The sequence below is a fragment of the Erythranthe guttata genome, chromosome 13, assembly GCF_056151865.1.
Source record: "Erythranthe guttata isolate IM_541 chromosome 13, IM_541, whole genome shotgun sequence".
NCBI classification, from domain to species: domain Eukaryota; kingdom Viridiplantae; phylum Streptophyta; class Magnoliopsida; order Lamiales; family Phrymaceae; genus Erythranthe; species Erythranthe guttata.
In genome coordinates, this window is record NC_142545.1 from 10,425,934 (window position 1) to 10,447,101 (window position 21,168).

The 21,168-nt window shown below is 34.9% G+C and overlaps 2 protein-coding genes across 3 annotated transcripts; both read left to right on the forward strand.

Annotated features, from left to right (window-relative positions):
• Window positions 1-5,499: 5,499 nt before the first annotated feature.
• On the forward strand, window positions 5,500-6,324 carry LOC105961712 (heavy metal-associated isoprenylated plant protein 16). Its single transcript, XM_088811538.1, has 2 exons — window positions 5,500-5,633; window positions 5,742-6,324. Exons 1-2 carry the CDS (start codon window positions 5,628-5,630, stop codon window positions 6,120-6,122), a joined length of 387 nt encoding a protein of 128 aa, XP_088667664.1. The 5' UTR covers window positions 5,500-5,627; the 3' UTR covers window positions 6,123-6,324.
• On the forward strand, window positions 5,551-19,006 carry LOC105961785 (heavy metal-associated isoprenylated plant protein 16). Of its 2 annotated transcripts, XM_088811539.1 has the most exons (3): window positions 17,708-17,742; window positions 18,024-18,206; window positions 18,314-19,006. In XM_088811539.1, the coding sequence occupies exons 2-3, from the start codon at window positions 18,201-18,203 to the stop codon at window positions 18,680-18,682; spliced, it is 375 nt and encodes a 124-aa protein (XP_088667665.1). In that variant the 5' UTR covers window positions 17,708-17,742; window positions 18,024-18,200; the 3' UTR covers window positions 18,683-19,006. The 2 variants fall into 2 exon arrangements, with proteins under 2 accessions (XP_012841502.2, XP_088667665.1); XM_012986048.2 differs by lacking the exons at window positions 17,708-17,742; window positions 18,024-18,206 and adding an exon at window positions 5,551-5,633.
• Window positions 19,007-21,168: the final 2,162 nt, after the last annotated feature.

Sequence of the window (21,168 nt, forward strand, 5' to 3'; positions counted from 1 at the left end):
TGATGAATTTGTAATAATATTTAAATTCAAAAAAAAAAGATATATAAATTATATTTAAATAATTTAAAAAGAAAAAAGAAATGAAAATATCATACTGCCCCACCCCCTCCCCTGCTACCCAATCTGCCACCACTCCACCCCTGCTACCCACCCACCTAAACAAATAAAATAAAATGAAAAAATAAAAATTATATTTAAATAGATAAAAACCACCCACCTTCCATAACCACGACAATGGCAAACGGGAATGCGTAACTGGAGTTATACTCCCGTTTTGGGGAAACGAAGAAACTTTGGTTTTTTATTTTTCTTGAAATAATTTCGTAAGAAATTTTGAGTTGAGAGGGAGTTCGTTGCCGGAGAAGATGATACGTGGATGCATCCGTACGGTGATGTGGCTGCTTGGTTGGTTGCCGGAGAGGGGTTTCGGTCCATGAACGGATCCGGCGACGGCAGTGGTGGGGTGGGGTGAGGTGCGCAGAGAAATTAAAATCAAAGTGTGTGTATTTGTGTGTCTGTGTGTTTTTTTCATTTGGGGAAGATGGCTTAATTGAAAATATTAGGGACTGAATTGAAAATTTTATAAACTTCATTTGGGTCATAAAATTTTAGATGTTGGACAGATTTATCTGAGGGTTTATTCGTCTTTTCACGTGCAGTCAACGGATAAAAATAAAATGGGTCGAGTGTGCATGTTTGTACACTTATTAGGGGGGGTTTTGTCACTTTTTTTATCCCGGGGGGTTTTTGGTCTTTAGGATTAACACAGGGGGGGTTTTTGCATTTAACTCAAATAGAAAAGTACCCAAAAAATAAATATTCCCGTACTTTGGTCTCAGATCTCGCGGCGGCTGCAAATATTCGACAACGCTCCTATCTAACGTCTTCCCTGACTTTAGCCTCTTATCTTACGGCAACGACGACAAAGAACTCCACAAATTCCGAGGAGTGGCCAAAGGAGGAGCGGCGCTAGAGGGCGAGCGGCATTTGGTGGGTGTAGGGTTTGTGGATTGACCTGCTTCAACACCTTGAAGAAGTAGATCTTGTACGTCTCCACGCTCTTCTTCGTCCTGTTCTTCTTCTTCTATCCGCCGATGGCCGCCTTCTTTTCAGCTGCCCTTGGAGCCATTTTTTGTCGCTGGATTTTGGTAAGAGTGAGTTAGAGAGAGGGAGAGGTGAAGAGAGAGGGAAAGATGAAGAGAGATAGAAAGAGGGAGAGATGTGATTGTATGGGTGGAATAGGAAGAAATAAGGTTAAGGCAACTAAAGGGCAAAACATGTACTTTAAGTTGCCCAGTGGGTCTCACCAATTAATATCAGAATTTGAGTTTTTGTCTAGGGCGAAAAAAAATACTGAACCTCCTCATATATATTTTCAGGAGTAGGGGGATATCACTCATTTAGCCTTTTATTTATGATCTTATAATGAGTGAAAACAGTTATGATATCATTATCCAAACACATTAAAAATAAAATTTAAAAATAAGGCATTTCAACTTATTAACTCTTAAAACAACTCATAAAACGTACAAACTTATGAACTATTGAAAATAAATTTAACCAAATAGGGCCCTAAGTATTGCACAAATAAATGTATAGTAGCTTACTGCAAAAAAACTGTAAGTAATTTAAATTGTCAGTTTTATGTGTATTAGGCCGCCATATATATATATTATTTTAGAAATAAAATAAAATATTTTGTCTTTTTCCACCAATTATCTTTTATTTTTTGGGCTCTATGAAAACACTCCCCATTACTTCTTTTAATGAGGAGATGTCCAAAATATTTTGCTTCATTTGAGAAAAGTTCACATCCATTTTCAGTCATTATATTTTTCCAGTTTTGCCCCCGTCCGCCACACCATCATTGCATCACGCGCCTACATCACCATTGTGTCACGCGCTTGTTATCAGCCGTTTTGTTTCGTTTTCAAAAAAAATTATGTATCAGTTTTATTAATCGACTATGAAGCATAGTCGATTAAGGAAAATCGACTATCAAACATAGTTGATTAAGGAAATTATTTAATTTTTTTTTATTTGTCTATCAGGTATATTAATCGCCTATGAAGAATAGTCGATTAAGAATTTGACTACTAACAATAACTAATCACAACTACAAAAAAAAAATGCAAAATTAACTATATTTTTCAAAAACAAAAAATATACAAACATTACAATTGATTTATACAATTTGAATCAATAATAAAAATGCAAAAAAAATATACAAACATTACAATTGATTTATACAATTGGAATCAATAATAAAAATGCAAAAAAAAATTAAAAATTGGAGTTGATTAACCTTAATCGACTACTCAACATAGTCGATTCAGCATAATTGACTATTAAACACGTACGTAGTCGATTAAGGGTCCACCTTGCACGAATTTCTCTATATGTGCCGTCCTCCGCCCAATCTACCAAAAAACTCTAGATCTTCTCCTCATCATCACCACCCGCCACAGCATACCATTACCATCACACATACCATTCAAACAAAAAACCGTAAAAAGAAAATCGGATCCACCCTTCTTCGTTTTCGATCAAAAGCACCCACCGCCACCTTCTTCCCTTATTTCCAAACAATCAATAAAAATGATAGCTACTTATGATTGAAGTATAAACTCATCAAAAAAATTAAGGGTCCATTTGGATGGAGGGATTTGGGGAGGGATTTGATTTGGGGAATGGATTTGAAATGACTCCAATTTTTGAGTCATTTGAAATCCACCACTATTGCTCCAAAAACAACTAAAAAGGAGGGGTGGGGATTTGAAATCCATCTCCAAATCCCTCAATCCAAACAAGTCCAAGGGATTTGTTATTATGGATTTGAAATCCCTCCCCCAAATTCCTCCATCCAAATGCACCCTAAATTCATTCCGCACCACCACATATAAAAAATGGTTTCAATTTCTGCTGCTAATTCACCTGATATTCGTTCCTTCCACAGGAAACCCATCTCAAAAAACCTACTTTTATCCCCCTTTTCTCTATCTTTCCTGTTTCACAAAGCACCACTATGCGCAGTAAAGATCGAGTCGGACGACGTTGGGGCAGCGCGTAACAGACGCCGTACGCGGCGAATTTAACAAAGTAATTCCTTATAAATATTTAACAAAATATAACCAGCAGAGTTTAGTGCTTTACTTTGAAAAATAGTTTCGTTTCTATTTAGCGTATGTGTATATGATGCATGTAGTACCAGTTTTCAACCATGTTCATAAATTTCTCCGGGCTTAATTGCACTCTTGAAATCACGTCTTTTGACTCTTTCCACCCTTTAAAAACAATACCACAACATTATGCATCTTCAATACAATGAATTCTGAATTGAATATAAAGAGAATTTCAATTTTATTGAGTTTTTTTTTTTCTAGGATACAAAATAATAAATTAAAATTTTATTTTCTTCAAACTCCAACCTAATTTCGAGCGCATAAACTGCGAAAAAATAAAAATCACATCGGATTATTGAAAAAACTCTATTTTGTTACAAAATAAAATAAAAATTTAACACAAAATTATTCAATTGATGGATCTTTTATTAGATGAAAATATTAGGTAATCAAATTTGGAAGAAATATGATTTTGAGATAACTTGATAACGAAATAGCAGAAGATTTTTTTTTCGTAAAATATTTTTTTGTGATAAAAAAATGTAAATTTTAAATACGTTGATGTGATGTATTTTTATTTTTGGCACTTTATAGTTTCAAAATGATTGATGAATAAAAAAATCAATTTGACATTTAGCATCGTACAAAAATATCACTAAACAATATTAAATTACATTTATTAGCTTCAAAAATTCATTTGAGATGCATTATGCATGATTTATCGTGCTTTGAGGGTGCAAAATGTTAATTAATTTATTTCGAGGGTGTAAAGTGCCAAAGTAGTTTATTTCATGATGCAAAGTAGGATTAATCCAATTTATCTGTATTTTAATTTGTTAGAAGAATATGAGCCACGGGTTGACCTGAGTCTTGACTCTTGAGTTGTGTTTAGTTGTGGCGATTCTTCCTAACAAGTAATTAGCAATTTCTTGGTAATTGCATGGAAAACGACCTTAGCTTCCGAGTCCACAAAAAGATATTATTATATTATGAAAGTCACATTTTTGTTTTTGATAAATAAAGAAAGTCACATTTGATCAAGAGATAAATACAAACACATATTAAGTCACCCTATTGATGTAACAGGTAGCTTCGCCTACTCCATAACTATATATATATATCAATTCACCGACCGGGGGCCCACAGAGAGTGGGAATTTCAGCGGAAAGAAAATCGATAAAGAAAAAGATCGCAGAGCAAAAATTGCAATATCGAACCGGAACGACGCCGTTTTGCATTTGTTTTTTGAAAGAAGAAAAAGGAAAATTAAATTGGAGAGTGGGGGTGAAAGTGCACGGCTCTGATATAGTATTTTAATAATATATATTTGTTTTTGTTCAATTCTAAAGTTCATATTTAGGGTTGTTCATGGGTCGGGTCGGTTGAATATCGGCCGATTATCGGCCCGACCCGACCAACCGACTATTGCAAATATGCAAACTATTGTTGCAAATTATCGGCCGATATCGGCCACATTAAAAAAAAAATCAGATTTTCAATTTATGAGGAAAAAAAATACTATTCTCATTAAATAATTCTCGAGAAAAACTTCATTTTTTTTTCACTCATAAATAGTATTCTAACAAATATAAAGAATCCCACATATTTATGTTATAGATATATTCTGGCTTGTTTCTTCTTGTTTGGTTTCTTTGATCTTTGTTTAATGTGAGATATAAAAAAAAAAAAAAAAAAAAAAAAAAGAACGAGAATTCTTCCTGGACAATCAATGAGATTCTAATATTTGAAAAAAAAAAGAGGTCTGATTCAATTATTCAACTACTTCAAATACAAAAACACATTCTAAATATTAGCATCTCCAAAAAACTCAAACATTATTGCCCAAAAATTATATGTAGGGTCAAAAGGCTAGAAAAAAAAAAAAAAAAAAAAAAGTCGGTTGGTCGGGTAATATCGGCCAACCAACTTTTCAATATTTCAGAAACCATAACCGACCCGACTATGCATGGGTAGGTTGATATTATCGGCCCGACCAGAACGGGTCGGTTGATGGGTAATTATCGGCCGCAATAGTCGGGCCGATAATGGGTCGGTTGTCGGGTAAAACCGACCCATGAACAACCCTATCATATTATATTTGATCACGTACATACTCAAGTGTAACATAAAACTCAGAGTACCCCACCAGACTGTATTTTTTTCAAACAAACATGTGGTAATTATTGTAATACTTAAATTCATTAGGAAAATTTAGTCATTGACTCATTAATGTATCTACAAAATCAAGTCTTTTTTTTTTTTTTTTTTTTGAGAAAAGAGAAAAAAAAAAGTCTTTAAATTGTTCTCGATGAAAGTGACATCTAATTGGAATCAGCCATAGTTTACGCGTAGGAAAATAGTCCTCAAATTTCATTCAGAGCTCTATAAATATTCACTCTCTCTTTCTTCCCAATTCGTGACATAAATTTCACACATAGCTAATCTTTTTTGTCTTCTCCAATCCTTACATTGAGACCATCTTAAAAGTCCATCAAATTCAAGAAAATGAAGGTATTTTAGTAGAAATTAAACTTCAAGTTCTTCCTTTAATTAGATTCTTAGTTCTTGATTTTGAAACTAAATTGTTTGTTTTGATTTAATTTGCTTGATGAATTGCAGAAGAAGATTGTGGTTAAGGTGTCAATGAACGACGACAAATCTCGAACAAAGGCCATGCAAATATCGGTCGGAATATCAGGTGTTGAATCGGCGGCTATAACGGGGCAAGAAAGGGACAGGGTGGAGGTTGTCGGAGATGACGTGGACGCGGTGGAGCTGACACGGCAGTTGAGGAAGAATGTTGCCTACGCGGAGCTTGTGAGCGTGGGCGAAGCCAAGAAGGAGGCGCCCGCCACCGCCGCCGCGGCCGCAGTGGTTGCGCCCGCCCCACAGCCGGGGGTGGTCTGGACGTCGTACGCGGCGCCGTACGACGGATTCCCGCAATACCCAATTTATGAGATGAGGAGCCCAAGCTATGAGCCGTCGTGTACCATCATGTGATATATATAAATATATATAGGTTATTATTGATTTTCAAATTTCAATACTTGAGGCATAGTTTCTTGGTTTTGGTTTTCCGATCTCTTTTACTGTAATTAAGGTGATCTTTTTTTTTTTTTTTTAAGATCATTTGGTTTTGTACTTTAAGTCCGATGAGACTTGAAAGTAGTAATAGAAAATCGAGGTATTTGGCATTTGATAATTGGGGAATTTTTCACAACTATTCACTCATCATTATTAAAATCCTTTTGTATAATATCCATTTTATTATAATATTGTAGACAATTAGACTATAGGATTTACAAGTAATTCACCGGTGTATACTAAGGTAAAAAAATGCTTGATGTGCAAGCCTTCACACCAATCTTTCAACTTTGAACCGGCGAATTGCGTTCCATTATCTGATATTAATGAATCTGCAAACAATATTTTTCCATAAAAAACTGATAGCTTCTTTTTCAGAAATTTTGGCGACTGGTTCAGCCTCTACCCACCTAGTAAAATAGTCGACGGCCACGATGAGAAACTTCATTTGTCTTGTAGCTAGTGGAAATGGGCCTATCAAATCGATACCCCATTGGGCAAAAGGTATGGGACACTCCATTGGTTGAAGTAATGCGGCCGGTTGATGGGCTATATTGGCGTGTAACTGATAAAGTGCCTTTCCCGCCAATGTTTTCCTCCCGAGATGATTACCGCAAATACCATCATGAATTTCTCGAAGTACGTAGACCGCTGCTTGTGGCGTCAAATACTTTCAGAAATGGTGGAGTGAAACCTCTTTTCTATAACTCATCATCCACCATGGTAAAATGAGCGGCTCGGGTACATATTTTACGTGCTTGAGATTGGTCGGATGGGAGTTCTCCTAATGTTAGGTTTTGCACCAACTCATCTTTCCATGCCAGCTCAGCAGCCTCATTGCACATCACTACATCTAAAGTGTTAATTTTCGACCTAGAAAAACTAAAAATGTAATCTACCAGCTATTAATATTAGACATTGAGCTGGCCAGTTTAGATAAACCGTCTGCTCCATTTTTGGCGGTTCGCGGAATTTTCTTGACTTCAAAATCCTCAAGCCGCGATAATAACTTTTTGGCTATGACAAGGTATTTCACCATCTTTTCTTCTTTTGCATCATAATCTACCGAGACTTGATTCACTAGAAGTTGCGAATCACTATGTATAACAAGCTTTCGGGCTCTAGCAGCTAGGGATAAACGGATCCTTGTTATAAAAGCTTCGTATTCCGCCTCGTTATTTGAAGCGTGGAGATCGAGCTTCATTGTATATTCATTTTTTTCTCAATGTGGACTCTCCAACATTATGCCAATTCCACTTCTACCGATGGTAGAAGAGCTATCCACATAAGCTAGCCAGGTTGGAGCCGAATTGCTTTCTTCAAATCCTGCCATCTCAACGAGGAAATCTGCCAACACTTGAGCCTTTTATAGCCAGGTGAGGATTATAGTCCAATCCATATTGGCTTAATTCGGCAGTCCACTTGTCCATTCTTCCCGACGCTTTGGGACTTGACAATATATGCTTTAAACGGTGGTTGGATAAAACTACCACATGATGAGATTTGAAGTACGGGCGCGATTTCCGAGCAGTCGTTACTATAGAAAAACCAGCTTCTCCATATTGCTATAGCGTTGCTCAGCTCCTTGCAGTGCTCGGCTAATGTAGTATACTGGATGGTGTTCACGATTCACTTGATTTACAAGAACAACACTTACTGCTTCTGGCGCCACGGCTAGATAAAAGGACAATATATCTCCCGTTTCTTGCTTACTCAATAAGGGTGGCGAACTCAAATATTTCTTTAAATCTTCAAATGTTTGCTGGCATTCATCGGACAAACTGAAACGCTTCCCTTGATGGAGAATTTAGAAAAACGGTAGTCCCTTTTCGCTTGATCGAGATAAAAACCGATCGAGAGCAGCCATCCGGCCTGTTAGTTCATGCACTTGTTTTAAAGTCCGAGGAGGCGACATTTTTATGATAGCTTCTATTTTTTCTAGATTAGCCTCTATTCCTCGTTGCGAGATTAAATAACCCAATAACTTTCTTCCTCTGACTCCAAATATACAGTTCTCAGGGTTGAGCTTCATTCAATACATTCTCAAAATAGTAAAACACTCATCTTGATCATTAGTATGCTTTGAGGAGATAACGCTCTTAACTAACATGTTATCTATATAGGCTTCCATGTTGCGTCCGAGCATGCCATAAAACATTGAGTTGACAAGGCGTTGGTTGGTGACTCCAGCGCTATTCAGTCCGAAGGGCATTACCTCATAGCAAAAGATTCCTTGGTCGGTTACAAAGCTTGTTTTTTCCTGGCCTTTCGAGGCTAACCATATTTGGTTATATCCTTGATAAGCATCAATGAAACTCAGCAACTCGCAACCTGATGTTGAATCTACCAATAAATATATTCTTGATAGAGGATATGGATCTTTTGGACAAGCTTTATTCAAATGTGCGAAATCCACGCATAACCTCCACTTGCCTCTTTTTTTCTCTACTAAGACAAGATTGGACAAGATTAGCGAGCCACCCTTGATATACTGACTCCTAACTGGCCCAAAGGCTCTTTTCTTTTGTTTGATTGGTCTTGCATTAGGATCTACATCCAAATGATGCATAGTGAATTCTTCAGGTATTCCCGGTAGATCTTCTCCACTCCAGGCAAAAACATCATAATTGCTTCGTAAGAAAACAATAATTGCCTCTTCCACCTCAGGCGCTAAGTCAGCTCCAATTCTGGTCACTTTAAATGGATCCCACGGTACCACTTCAATTTCTTATAATGTTTCAGCTGCCGCCAGACGCATGTCTTCGTCAGGTTGATTTTCAATAAAATGCATTTCTTCATATGTTGATGAACATGCTAACTTCTCTTTGCCTCGAGATTTCAAAGATATGTGGCCTCGTCCACCTTGTTGTTTCAAAGGTCCCATCGTTCTTTGAATAGTATTAGCATAGCATTCTCTCGCGATGCGGTGCTCTCCAACTTCCTCACCGATTCCTTGGGGAGTCGGGAATTTCAATTTCATATGATACGTTGAAGTCACTGCTTGAAATTGATGAATGCTTGGTCTCCCTAAAATCACGTTGTAGGTCGACGATGACTTGACTAACAAAAATTTCACCATTCGAGTTACTCTTCTGGGAAATCTCCCAAGGGAAAGAGATAGTGTAATTTGTTCGAGCGCTTCCACAACTTCACATGTGAATCCGATCAAGGGTTTTGACCGCTGCAAGTTGGGCGTCAGCGATTCCCAACTCCTGGAAAACATCATGGAAGACAATATCAGCAGAGCTACCACCATCGGCCAATATTTTGCGCAACCAAAAGTTGGATAAGGATGCTGAAATGACAAGTGAATCATTATGTTCCTCTCATTGGCTTCCTTCTAAATAAAAATCGCCAAACGTCAAACCTTGGCCACCTGATTGCACTTGAAAGACTTTGCACTGGAAAGACTGATTTCGCCCAACTTGGGGGAGATGCACTATTTTGTATAAGATGAGTATTCTTAGCCTTTCACATTAAAGCTCGTCTGGCATTTCTTGAATCGCCACAAGAAGGACCTCCTGAAATCACGTTTATGGTTCCAACTCTGGGTAAATTATCCTCACGATGTCGATGTTGACGCTCTCCATCATGGCGACCAATTAGTTGCTAGCGATTTCGGCGATATCTCATCCTCTTTCTTCCTGTTGACGATCGTGCTACTTAGTTGTATTAATCTTTCAATATCTTGTTTCAAATTGAAACAGTCCTCCGTATCGTGCCCTATGTCGCGATGAAAACGACAAAATTTACTCGATTTCTCCCTTTCGTACTCTTCTTCACGGGCCTTAGAGGTTGGACCAAACCTTTTTGGTGCACTATAACAAGCACCTCACTGAGTCGCGCGTTAAGAGGTATGAATTGTTGAGTTCTATAATGAGTAACACGAAGATCCTCTTTCTTGGGCATCTCACGTCGCCCTTCTTCACGTTTACACTTCCTTCCGAGTCAAGCTCGTCTTCTCTTCAATGCGAATATATTTATCCGCCCTATCTAGTAACTCGACAAGATTGCATGGCGGTCTTCCTGCAATAGATTCTCTGAACCGCCAGTGCAGTAAATTTTGTTGATTATTCCAACAAAAACAACATGATCAATAGTTGGGATTTCCTGTACATCTTGAGAGAAACGTTGCACGTATTCTCTTAACGATTCATGCTCTTGTTGAATAATAGTGAATAAATAAGCTGGCGTTCTCGGGTATTTTCTGTTGATGGAAAATTGGTCAAGAAACTTATGAGTCAATTGCTCCATACTTTCAACAGTACCTGTAGGAAGTTGATTGAACCACTTCAAAGCATTTCCCGATAGGGTTGTTCGGAAAATTTCACAATACACATCATCACTTAGACCGTATAAGTCTCCTTTAGCTATGAACTTTTGCATGTGGTCGTGCGGATCACCCGTTCTCTCATAGTCTGGGAGTTGTGGTATCTTCACACCTGCAGATAGCGCCTCAGCCAAAATAGCTGTAGAGAAAGGACTTTTCCGAGCTGGCCAAATTCCTTGGAGGCTTCCTTCAGCGACGGAGGTGGCAACATAAGACAATGCAGTTGCAATTGGAATGCTTGAGTCTTGTTGTCCAGTTGGTCACTGAGTCTTTGGCGGCTTGGGCGTTTTTCACTTGGGAAGAACTTCCTCTTACTTTTCCGGCTGAGAAGCTCGACTTCCAGCCTCTTAATGCAAATTGGTCGGGTGTCTAGCGTGTCTTCTAGATACGGATAGTGTTGCTTTCTTAGGTGACCCAGTTCGACTATATGCATGTGAGGCGCGGCTCGGAGATGTATGTTCTACTCCATTATGGGCAGTCATAAATTTCGCTACAGCTTCCCCAACCACCTACTTTGTAATTTCTTCCATAATTATGCGAAGCGACTCTGGTGTAATTGTCAACAGTACAACATAGCGGGAGGGATCGGAGGTGATGGCCTTTGAGCTCCTACAATTCGTGGTTGATCATGGGTGGATTTTTCTTCCTCACTGCTAGCACCAAGGATGTTCTTCCATCGAGTTTGCATTTCTTGATAATGTTAATTGACTTTTTCTTTCTTTTTCTTTTTTGAAATTCTATTTTTTCTTAAAAAAATTATTTAATTAATATTGTTGTCTTGGATGCTAAATTATTGTCTACAATAGTAATTTAACTGTTAATTGACTTTTATTTTTTTGAATTTACTTTTTCTTAAAAAAATTATTTTAATCAATATCACTGTCTTGGCTGCTAAATTACTGTGTGAAACATGAATTTAACTGTCTGAGACAATAATTTTACTGTATTAATTAATTTTATTGTCTTGACCTGCTATTTTGCTGTCTTCGACCGTGATATTATTATCTCGACCGTATTATTACTGTCTCATGCAATAATATTAATGTTTGGGACAGTAATTTAGCAGCAATGTTTGGGACAGTAATTTAGCAGCCAAGACAGTAGTATTAATTAAAATAATTTTTTTATAAGAAAAAAAAATCAAAAAAAAAGAAGTCAATGCCGGAGACTGGCCGGTAAAAAAATTCAGAAAAAAATATTTTGAAAAAAAAAGTCAACGCCGGAGAACGCCTAATCAACGCATGAATCTGGCCGAAAAAAATTCTGAAAAAAAAAATTCAAAAAATTATTCAAATGGGGTTAATGTGATATATTTGTTCAAATCCGGAGTCAATGTATAATGTTGAGGAAGTTAGAGTATAAATGATGAAATTGATAACAAAATATATTATGGAGGGTATTTTAGACTAAAGAGATGGGGATGAATTTATTTGAAAGACTTTTTCTTTGTGTTGACCAATATGCATTTAAGTCATTTGTCATGTCTCTCTTTACCATTTGCTCTTTAAAAAAATATATCAAAAAAATTGACAAAAATGGGATTAATATGTAATATTTGTTATAATTGGAGTCAATGTGTAATACTCATTTAATTTGGATTCGAATGATGAAATTTCATTAAATTGGGTTTTGATGGGTGCATGTTTTCCACAGAAGACAAGTAGTGAACTTTTTGTTGAACTAAATTCGGTCTAGGATAAAGGGATGGGGTGAGAATTTTTTATCAAAAGCGGATAAGGAGATGTTAATTAAAGTTGTACTTAAATCGACCCATCTTATGTTAAGGGTTGTTTTCTTATTCCAAATGGAATTCTACAGGAGATTGAAAAATCAATTAAACAGCATTGGTGGGGTTGACCTGAGTCTTGAGATGTGTTTGGTAGTGCCTATTCTTCCTCACAAGTAAATAGCATTTTCTTGGTAATTGCATGGAAAACGACCTTAGCTTCGGAGTCCCACAAAAAAATATTATTATAATATGGAAAAAACAAGTCTTTAAATTGTTCTCGATGAAAGTGATATCTAATTAATTGGATTTGCATGCAAGAGGTTCGACCATACCATAAGATCACACATGTGGTTCGACAAGAGAATACGGTAGCAGACCGTTTAGCCAATTGGGCATATACACATAAATCTTATTAAGAGTTTTTCTCCGGGAACAGTATGCCTCAAGAAGTGAAGGCTGCATACATTAGTGATAAGCTCGGTATTGCGAATTTTCGTAAATGAGACACACGGAACTACATCTAAGGATGAGGGGGAGGAGCACAGTGTGTTGGGGGTGGAAGTTTCGGATATTGGAAGAGAGACTCATTGGTTGTATAGAATGGGAAGATGGAATAAGCTTAGGGGTGATTCTGCATTATGAGAAAAGATGTTGGCTAGGGAGGCGGAATTTCAAAAATTATAAATTGACCCCCATCTGTGGGGCTTTTAGGCGAACTACAAGAAAGTTGGGGGTGGTTATGAATAGCCGCATTACATACTTTAATATTAGCATGTTATATCCCATTTTGGGTCATATTTGTAATAGTCTAGTTACCTTAGATGCTGATTTTTTATTTCCATTGTAGGGGTACTCTTTTTCCTTGTGTTAGGCCCACAAGGTTTTAACGAGGCTCTCTCTTGCCTATCTTAAATGGAATAATAAAATCTTTTGGCCAAAAAAAAAAAAAAAATAGAAAATATTTGTTTGGTAAAAAAAAAAAAAAAAAAAATTAATTGGAATGAGCCTTAGGGCATCTCGTGTCGATGGGGGGCGGCTCCCCTGGGGCTCCCCTGACCCCGACCCCGACCCCAACCTATTTTTCGTCCAGCCGACCGATCTCTTTCTTCTAATTTTTTCCAACACCACTCTCACCATATAATAATAATAATAATAATAATAATAATAATAATAATAATAATAATAATAATAATAATAATAATAATAATAATAATAATAATAATAATAATAATAATAATAATAATAATAATAATAATAATAATAATAATAATAATAATAATAATAATAATAATAATAATAATAATAATAATAATAATAATAATAATAATAATAATAATAATAATAATAATAATAATAATAATAATAATAATAATAATAATAATAATAATAATAATAATAATAATAATAATAATAATAATAATAATAATAATAATAATAATAATAATAATAATAATAATAATAATAATAATAATAATAATAATAATAATAATAATAATAATAATAATAATAATAATAATAATAATAATAATAATAATAATAATAATAATAATAATAATAATAATAATAATAATAATAATAATAATAATAATAATAATAATAATAATAATAATAATAATAATAATAATAATAATAATAATAATAATAATAATAATAATAATAATAATAATAATAATAATAATAATAATAATAATAATAATAATAATAATAATAATAATAATAATAATAATAATAATAATAATAATAATAATAATAATAATAATAATAATAATAATAATAATAATAATAATAATAATAATAATAATAATAATAGTAAGAAGTATATTTAAGTGTTTAATTATAAATTTATGTAATAGTTTGATTTAAGTGTTTACCTATAAATTTTTTAAATTATGTTGTGCTATTATTAAGTCATTTATTATATATTCATTTTTTAACTATGCTTTGTAATATAATAACACGTAATGTGAATATAATTAATAGAATATTTACAATAAAATTACTATTTTATATTAAAAAGATCGAATTAGAGAAAAAAACGAGAAAACTAAAGTAAAATAAAAGAAATCAATAATAAAATGAAAATAAATAAAGAAAAAAGAAAGAAAAAAAAGGAAAAAAAAAAAAAAAAAAAAAAAAAAAAAAAAAAAAAAAAAAAAGTAATAAAAAGAAACAAAAGAAAAAAATGGAAAAAGAAATACTAATGTGAAAGAGAAGAAAAAAAAAGAAAGAAAAAAAATAACAAAAAAATAAATAAAAAAATAATGCATACGTGACTTACACGTGATGCAGAAGAGAGTGAGAGCCCAGGGCTCCTCCCTGGGCTCAAGTGACCCCCCCAGCCACCCCAACCCCCCACCCCAGCCCCACCCCAGCCCTCACCCTAACTCATTAAACACATCAGCCCACCCCCACCCCACCCCCACCCCCAACACATAGGAGATGCCCTTAGTTTCCGCGTATGAGATTAGTCCTCAAATTTCATTTATAGCTCTATAAATATCCACTCTTTCTTTCTTCCCAATTCGTAACATAAATTCCCCACTCCTCTCACATAGCTAATCTTTTGTCTTCTCCGATCCTTAAGACATTGTAGTATACTTTGTATACTTTGCTTTTAGGGTGCATTTGGATGGAGGGATTTGGGGGAGGGATTTCAAATCCATAATAACAAATCCCTCCGACTTGTTTGAATTGAGGGATTTGGAGATGGATTTCAAATCTCCATCCCTCCTTTTTAGTTGATTTTGGAGCAATAGTGATGGATTTCAAATGACTCCAAAATTGGAGTCATTTCAAATTCATTCCCCAAATCAAATCCCTCTCCAAATCCCTCCATCCAAATGGACCCTTAGGGTTTGGATAAGTAAACTATAGGAGATCATAGTACACTGTAGTACACCATAAACATAGTATATCATAGTATACCATAGTGTTTCATAGCCTACTACAATTTTGATAACAGATAAAATTAAAAAAATGTAAATTGAATAAAAAAACGAAAAAAACAATTTTTTTTATAATTTTCAATATTATGTTGGAAAAAAAAAAGATTTTTTTATGTTTTTTATAATAGTGTAAAAATGATATAATTAGATTTTTATAATAATGAAAACAATACGACATGAAAAAAAGAAATATGTAGAAAAAAGAAAAAGAGAAATATGTTCTACGTAAAAAAAAATAATAAAAAATTGCTAGATGGAAAAATGAAAATGATAAATGCTGTTAAAATATTATTTGATGTATATTACAATTTTTATTTGTTAAGGGCATTTTTGGAATAAAATTTATAAAGGATGTGAAGCAAAGATTTAGTTAGACTTGTCATTTAGTTCTAATAAGGTTTGTTACTAGGGACCTATATCTTAAGACCCCTAAATAAATAAATGGTAGCAGACGTCGTTGACTATGTTTTCTCGTTTCTTGATTTTTTTTATTTTATTATTATTATTATTATTATTATTATTATTATTATTATTATTATTATTATTATTATTATTATTATTATTATTATTATTATTATTATTATTATTATTATTATTATTATTATTATTATTATTATTATTATTATTATTATTATTATTATTATTATTATTATTATTATTATTATTATTATTATTATTATTATTATTATTTTTAAGAAAATATTTAAATTGGGATGGGTGGCAGTTTTGTAATTTTAGAGCTTAGATCAAACGGCGTTAAGGTCAAATGTCAGACAACTAACAACGAGGGCCACGTTGAGATAATTTTTCAAGTATAGGGGGGCAAATGAATAGAATGGGGTAAAGTGATACCGAGACAAAGTAAAAGGGGGGAAAGTAGAATTTCCCCTAAAATTTATATCACTAACCAATAGAGATAGTCAAGCCACCAAAAGTGAAGTCTCCGAGTAACTAAAACATGACAATCCAATATAATCATCTAATGCAAAACTACCAATAGCAATATAAAGCCCATTTAACAGATTATTTCCTATTTATCCACTCACAATTCATAACATTAGCAAAGATTAATAACATGGCAATTCAATTCCTATTTTCATAAACGGGATGTGGAATACCAAGAGCCACGTAAATTAAAAATTAAATTATGGTTTCCAGAAAATGTATAGCTTAGTCGTGTTGGAGAAAGACTCACAACTTTGATGAGATTGGATCACTGGCTAAACCCAAAGTCATGCAACATCACCTTTGGATTAAGCAAATAAAGCAGTTGCAGGATCAATACATTTTCTTTCTTTTGTTATGAGTCCCTGATAATGTACATACGTGAATTTGAATTGACAAGAAGAAGCCAATTGAAATAGAAAGTCCTTACAAACTTCACGTAAAACATTCTTAGTCACAAACTATATCACAATGAATCTTACCTGCCAATACATAAATAAAGAATTGAACGGAAAAATAAAATGTAATTGCAAGTAAATTTAGTAGATAAAAGTTAAATCAATAATCCCCATGCATAGATCATTAATTTTATGAAATTGAAACACGTGTTTTGAATTACCTGAGTAGAAATAATTTTAAATCAATAATCCCCATGCATATAACCCATACATGTTTCATTAGGTCAATTAATTCAAATGAATAAAAAAAATTAACTTAGTACATAGAAGTGGGAAAAATATGCAAAATAACTTACGAACTTTATTAACAGAGGCTCAATCCGATCTTGATATGGAGGATTTATTCCTTCATTAATCTAGAAAACTTTATCAATTTCTAAAAATTTAGGGTTCAAACAATTAAACATAGAACTAAAAACACAAAAAATAAATAAAAAAGAAGAACACGAAAAAGAAATCGAGAAGAGAAAGAAAAGATGAATGAGAACTTGAAACTGGAAGTTACGATCATTTATTTCTTTCTTTGGTGTAACTGATGCAAAATTGAAATTCATATTGAATTATCGACCATTGAGTTTCTTTGAATTTCTTATATAACTAACATTTCATAGATACATGAGTTCATCTTTTCAGATGCCTTTATACATTGAACTCTAAAAAATATCAATTATTTTCGTAAACATACATTAAAAAACTAATTATAAATTAATATTAATTATTTTATTTTTGATAGGGGCATTTTGGTCATCACAAAAAAGGGAAGAAACCTCCCCTAACATTCCCACTTTTATAAGTAGTATAAATTTTTATCAAGAGCGAGTAAGGAGGTGTTAATTAAAGTTGTACTTAAATCGACCCATCTTATGTTAAGGGTTGTTTTCTTATTCCAAATGGAATTCTACAGGAGATTGAAAAATCAATTAAACAGCATTGGTGGGGTTGACCTGAGTCTTGAGATGTGTTTGGTAGTGCCTATTCTTCCTCACAAGTAAATAGCATTTTCTTGGTAATTGCATGGAAAACGACCTTAGCTTCGGTGTCCACAAAAATATTATTATTATATGGAAAAAACAAGTCTTTAAATTGTTCTCGATGAAAGTGATATCTAATTAATTGGAATGAGCCTTAGGTGGTGTTTGCAAATGATTATTTAAAAGCAGAAGTTAGTGATTGTGATTTAAGTTAGTTTTAAGTGGTTATTTCTGAAAGTTGGGGGTGTTTGCAAATATTTCGGAAAATGAACTAAAATTGAAAAAATAGGGTTAGGGGTGCTTTTAAAAAAATAGCTTAAATCAGATTATTTTAAGAGACGCAAAAGCAAAAGTTGATTTTGCAAACACCTAAAAATAGATTATGAGCAAAAAAAACCACATAAGCACTTTCAAAAAGCATTTGCAAACACCACCTTAGTTTACGCGTATGAGATTAGTCCTCAAATTTCATTTATAGCTCTATAAATATCCACTCTCTATTTCTTCCCAATTCGTAACAAATATTCCCCACTCCTCTCGCAAATCTAATTTTTTTTTTTGCCTTCTTCGATCCTTACATTGAGACCATCTTAAAAGTCCAACAAATTCAAGAAAAATGAAGGTATTTAGCATAAATTAAACTTCAAGCTCTTCCTTTTATTATATTCTTTGTTCTTGATTTTGAAACTAAATTGTTTGTTTTAATTTAATTTGCTTGATGAATTGCAGACGAAGATTGTGGTTAAGGTGTCAATGAACGACGACAAATCTCGAACAAAGGCCATGCAAATATCGGTCGGAATATCAGGTGTTGAATCGGCCGCTCTAACGGGGCAGGAAAGGGACAGGGTGGAGGTTGTCGGAGATGACGTGGACGCGGTGGAGCTGACGCGGCAGCTGAGGAAGAACGTTGCCTACGCGGAGCTTGTGAGTGTGGGTGAGGCCAAGAATGAGGCGCCTGCTACCGCCGCCGCCGCCGCCGTGGTTGCACCAGCCCCGCAGCCGGCGGTGGTGTGGACGTCGTACGACAGATTCCCGCAATACCCAATTTATGAAATGAGGAGTCCAAGCTATGAGCCGTCGTGTACCATCATGTGAACATATATATAAATATAGGAGAAATAGTGAAAATTAGTTATTATTTATTTTCAATACTTGAGGCTTAATTTCGGTAGGACTTTGCACCCTCGAATTACATGCACCATTGACACTATTGACACTCTATACCCTTAAATTGAAAAAAAAAAATAGAAGAATGCACCCTTTAATTACGACTTATTTGGCACTTCGCACCCTTTTTCACCTTTTTAAAAAAAAATGACTGTTACCAGTTTGAGGGATTTTAAGATGGGAACTTTTTCTTTATTTTATTTGTCAGAAATTTAAAAATAGTCATATAATATAATCTGATTCATCGGTTTACCCATGTTCTCCATTTTCTTTAATTGGAGTGACATATTTCTCTTCAATTTTGTTTTTTCTTTTTCATTCTTTATTTTCTTCCACAACCAATCCCGGTCAAAAACTCCGAAGCAACCATTGCCCTGAAAACTAACTCCAGCAGTGGATTTTGTGCAATCTCCAGCGGCGGATTTTGAGCAATCGTGAATTGAAAGCATAACAATGCCTATAGGTTCAGAATTGGGGATCTCAATATAATTAAGCCAATTAACTTTGAAATGGTGGTGGTGGTGGTGGTGGATTGAAACAGATAGAGTATAAGTGGGGGACGAAGGAAAGAAGCCACGGGAAAAAAAGTCACTGGAAGAAGAAATGAACGATGGCTTGAGAGATGTGTGTTTGCGATGACGCTTTCAGCCGTAGCGGCGATGGTGCGGTGGGCGGCGGAGAAGGAGACATAAAGTTAGGAAAATTGGATGCAAAGTTGGGGAAATTGCCTCCGGCGAATTTCTGTTTTTTTTTGAAAAATTGCAATCAAGGGGGTAAGAGGGTAGCAGACATCGGCGATTTGGATTTACATGGTGCAGCCGGAAGGTTTCATATCTTCTGGAAGTGAGCAAAAGGTTTGCAAACTCCAGCGATCCATTTATGGATTGAAACAAGCATCCCGTAGTTGAAACATAAGGTTCGAATCAACTATCAAAGAGTTTGATTTTGAGAAGAACCCGGAGGAACCTTGTGTATACAAGAAGGTTAGTGGGAGGACAGTGATTTTTTGGTGCTTTATGTCGATGACATTCTACTCATTGCGAATGACATAGGAATGTTACAACATACTAAAGCTTGGTTGTCCACACGTTTCTCAATGAACTATTTGCGAGAAGCATCTTACGTATTAAGAATACGTATCTATAGAGATAGGGCTAGAAAGATGCTAAGCTTATCCCAAACCCTGTACATAGACGCCGTTATGAAATGGTTTAGCATGGAAGAATCCAAGAAAGGATTCTTGCCAATGTCCCATGGGGTTCGTTTCTCAAAATCCATGTGTCCTCAGACACCTAGTGAAATCGAGGAGATGAAAATGCATCATATGCATTTGCCATAGGAAACATAATGTATGGCATGCTATGTACTAGACCCGATATTTCATATGTTGTGAGCGTCACAAGCAGATATCAGTCTGACCCCGGTCCAGCTCACTGGAGTCTGGAAGGCTGTGAAAGATTATCCTCAAATACTTACGAAGGACAAAGGATATATTTTTGGTGTGTCGCTTGAAATTAGAAGGCTTTACTAACTCTAGTTTTTAATCGGAGTGGACGACTCAAAGTCGAACTCGGGATTTATATTCACGCTTAATGGGGGTGTCGTGTGTTGGAAGAGTTCCAAGAAAAGCACGACGGCTGATTCCACTACCGAAGTTGAGTATATTGCAGCATCCGAAGCTGCAGAAGAAGGGACTTGGATAGGGAAACTCATCCAAGAGTTGGCCGTGTTGTTCCTAATGCTAATGATCCAGTACCGTTGTACTGCGATAACACCGGAGTCGTGGCGCAAGCTAAGGAGCCGAGATCTCATAAGAATTCCAAGCATATTCTGAGGAAGTATCATGTGATCCAATAGATCATTGATAGAGGTAAAGTCAAGGTAGAACGAGTCACCTCGGAAGAGAACGTAGCAGACCCCTGCACGAAGCCTTTATCAAGATCGATCCACGAGAAACATCGAGAGTCGATGGAATTACAATTTATGGGTAGTTGATTTTAGGTCAAAAGGGAGATTATAGTAGGTGACCAACAAGCCAACTTGTGGTTGTGGTCTTTCATTTATTCTTGTAATAAATAATCCCTTTTCGTATTAATGATAAAATACCTTTTGGCGTTCTATATCTTTGTCCCCTGCATAAGCATAGATATAGTCCTTACGGTTATTATAATTGCTTATATTTGATCTATTAGGATCATGAGATATTTATTTAAGTATTATAACTGTTAAACCGTGTTCCTAGTCGAAGGGTTACGCCACCATGAGGATATCGGCATTTCCCATTAAGAGACTAGTACTTAGTGCATGTTACTGCTTTTCATCAGTAAACAGTATTGTGATATCGGCATACATAAGTGGGTGCTCGTAAGTTGACGAGTTCACTGAACTCCCTCATCCTAGAAATGTCTAAGTGG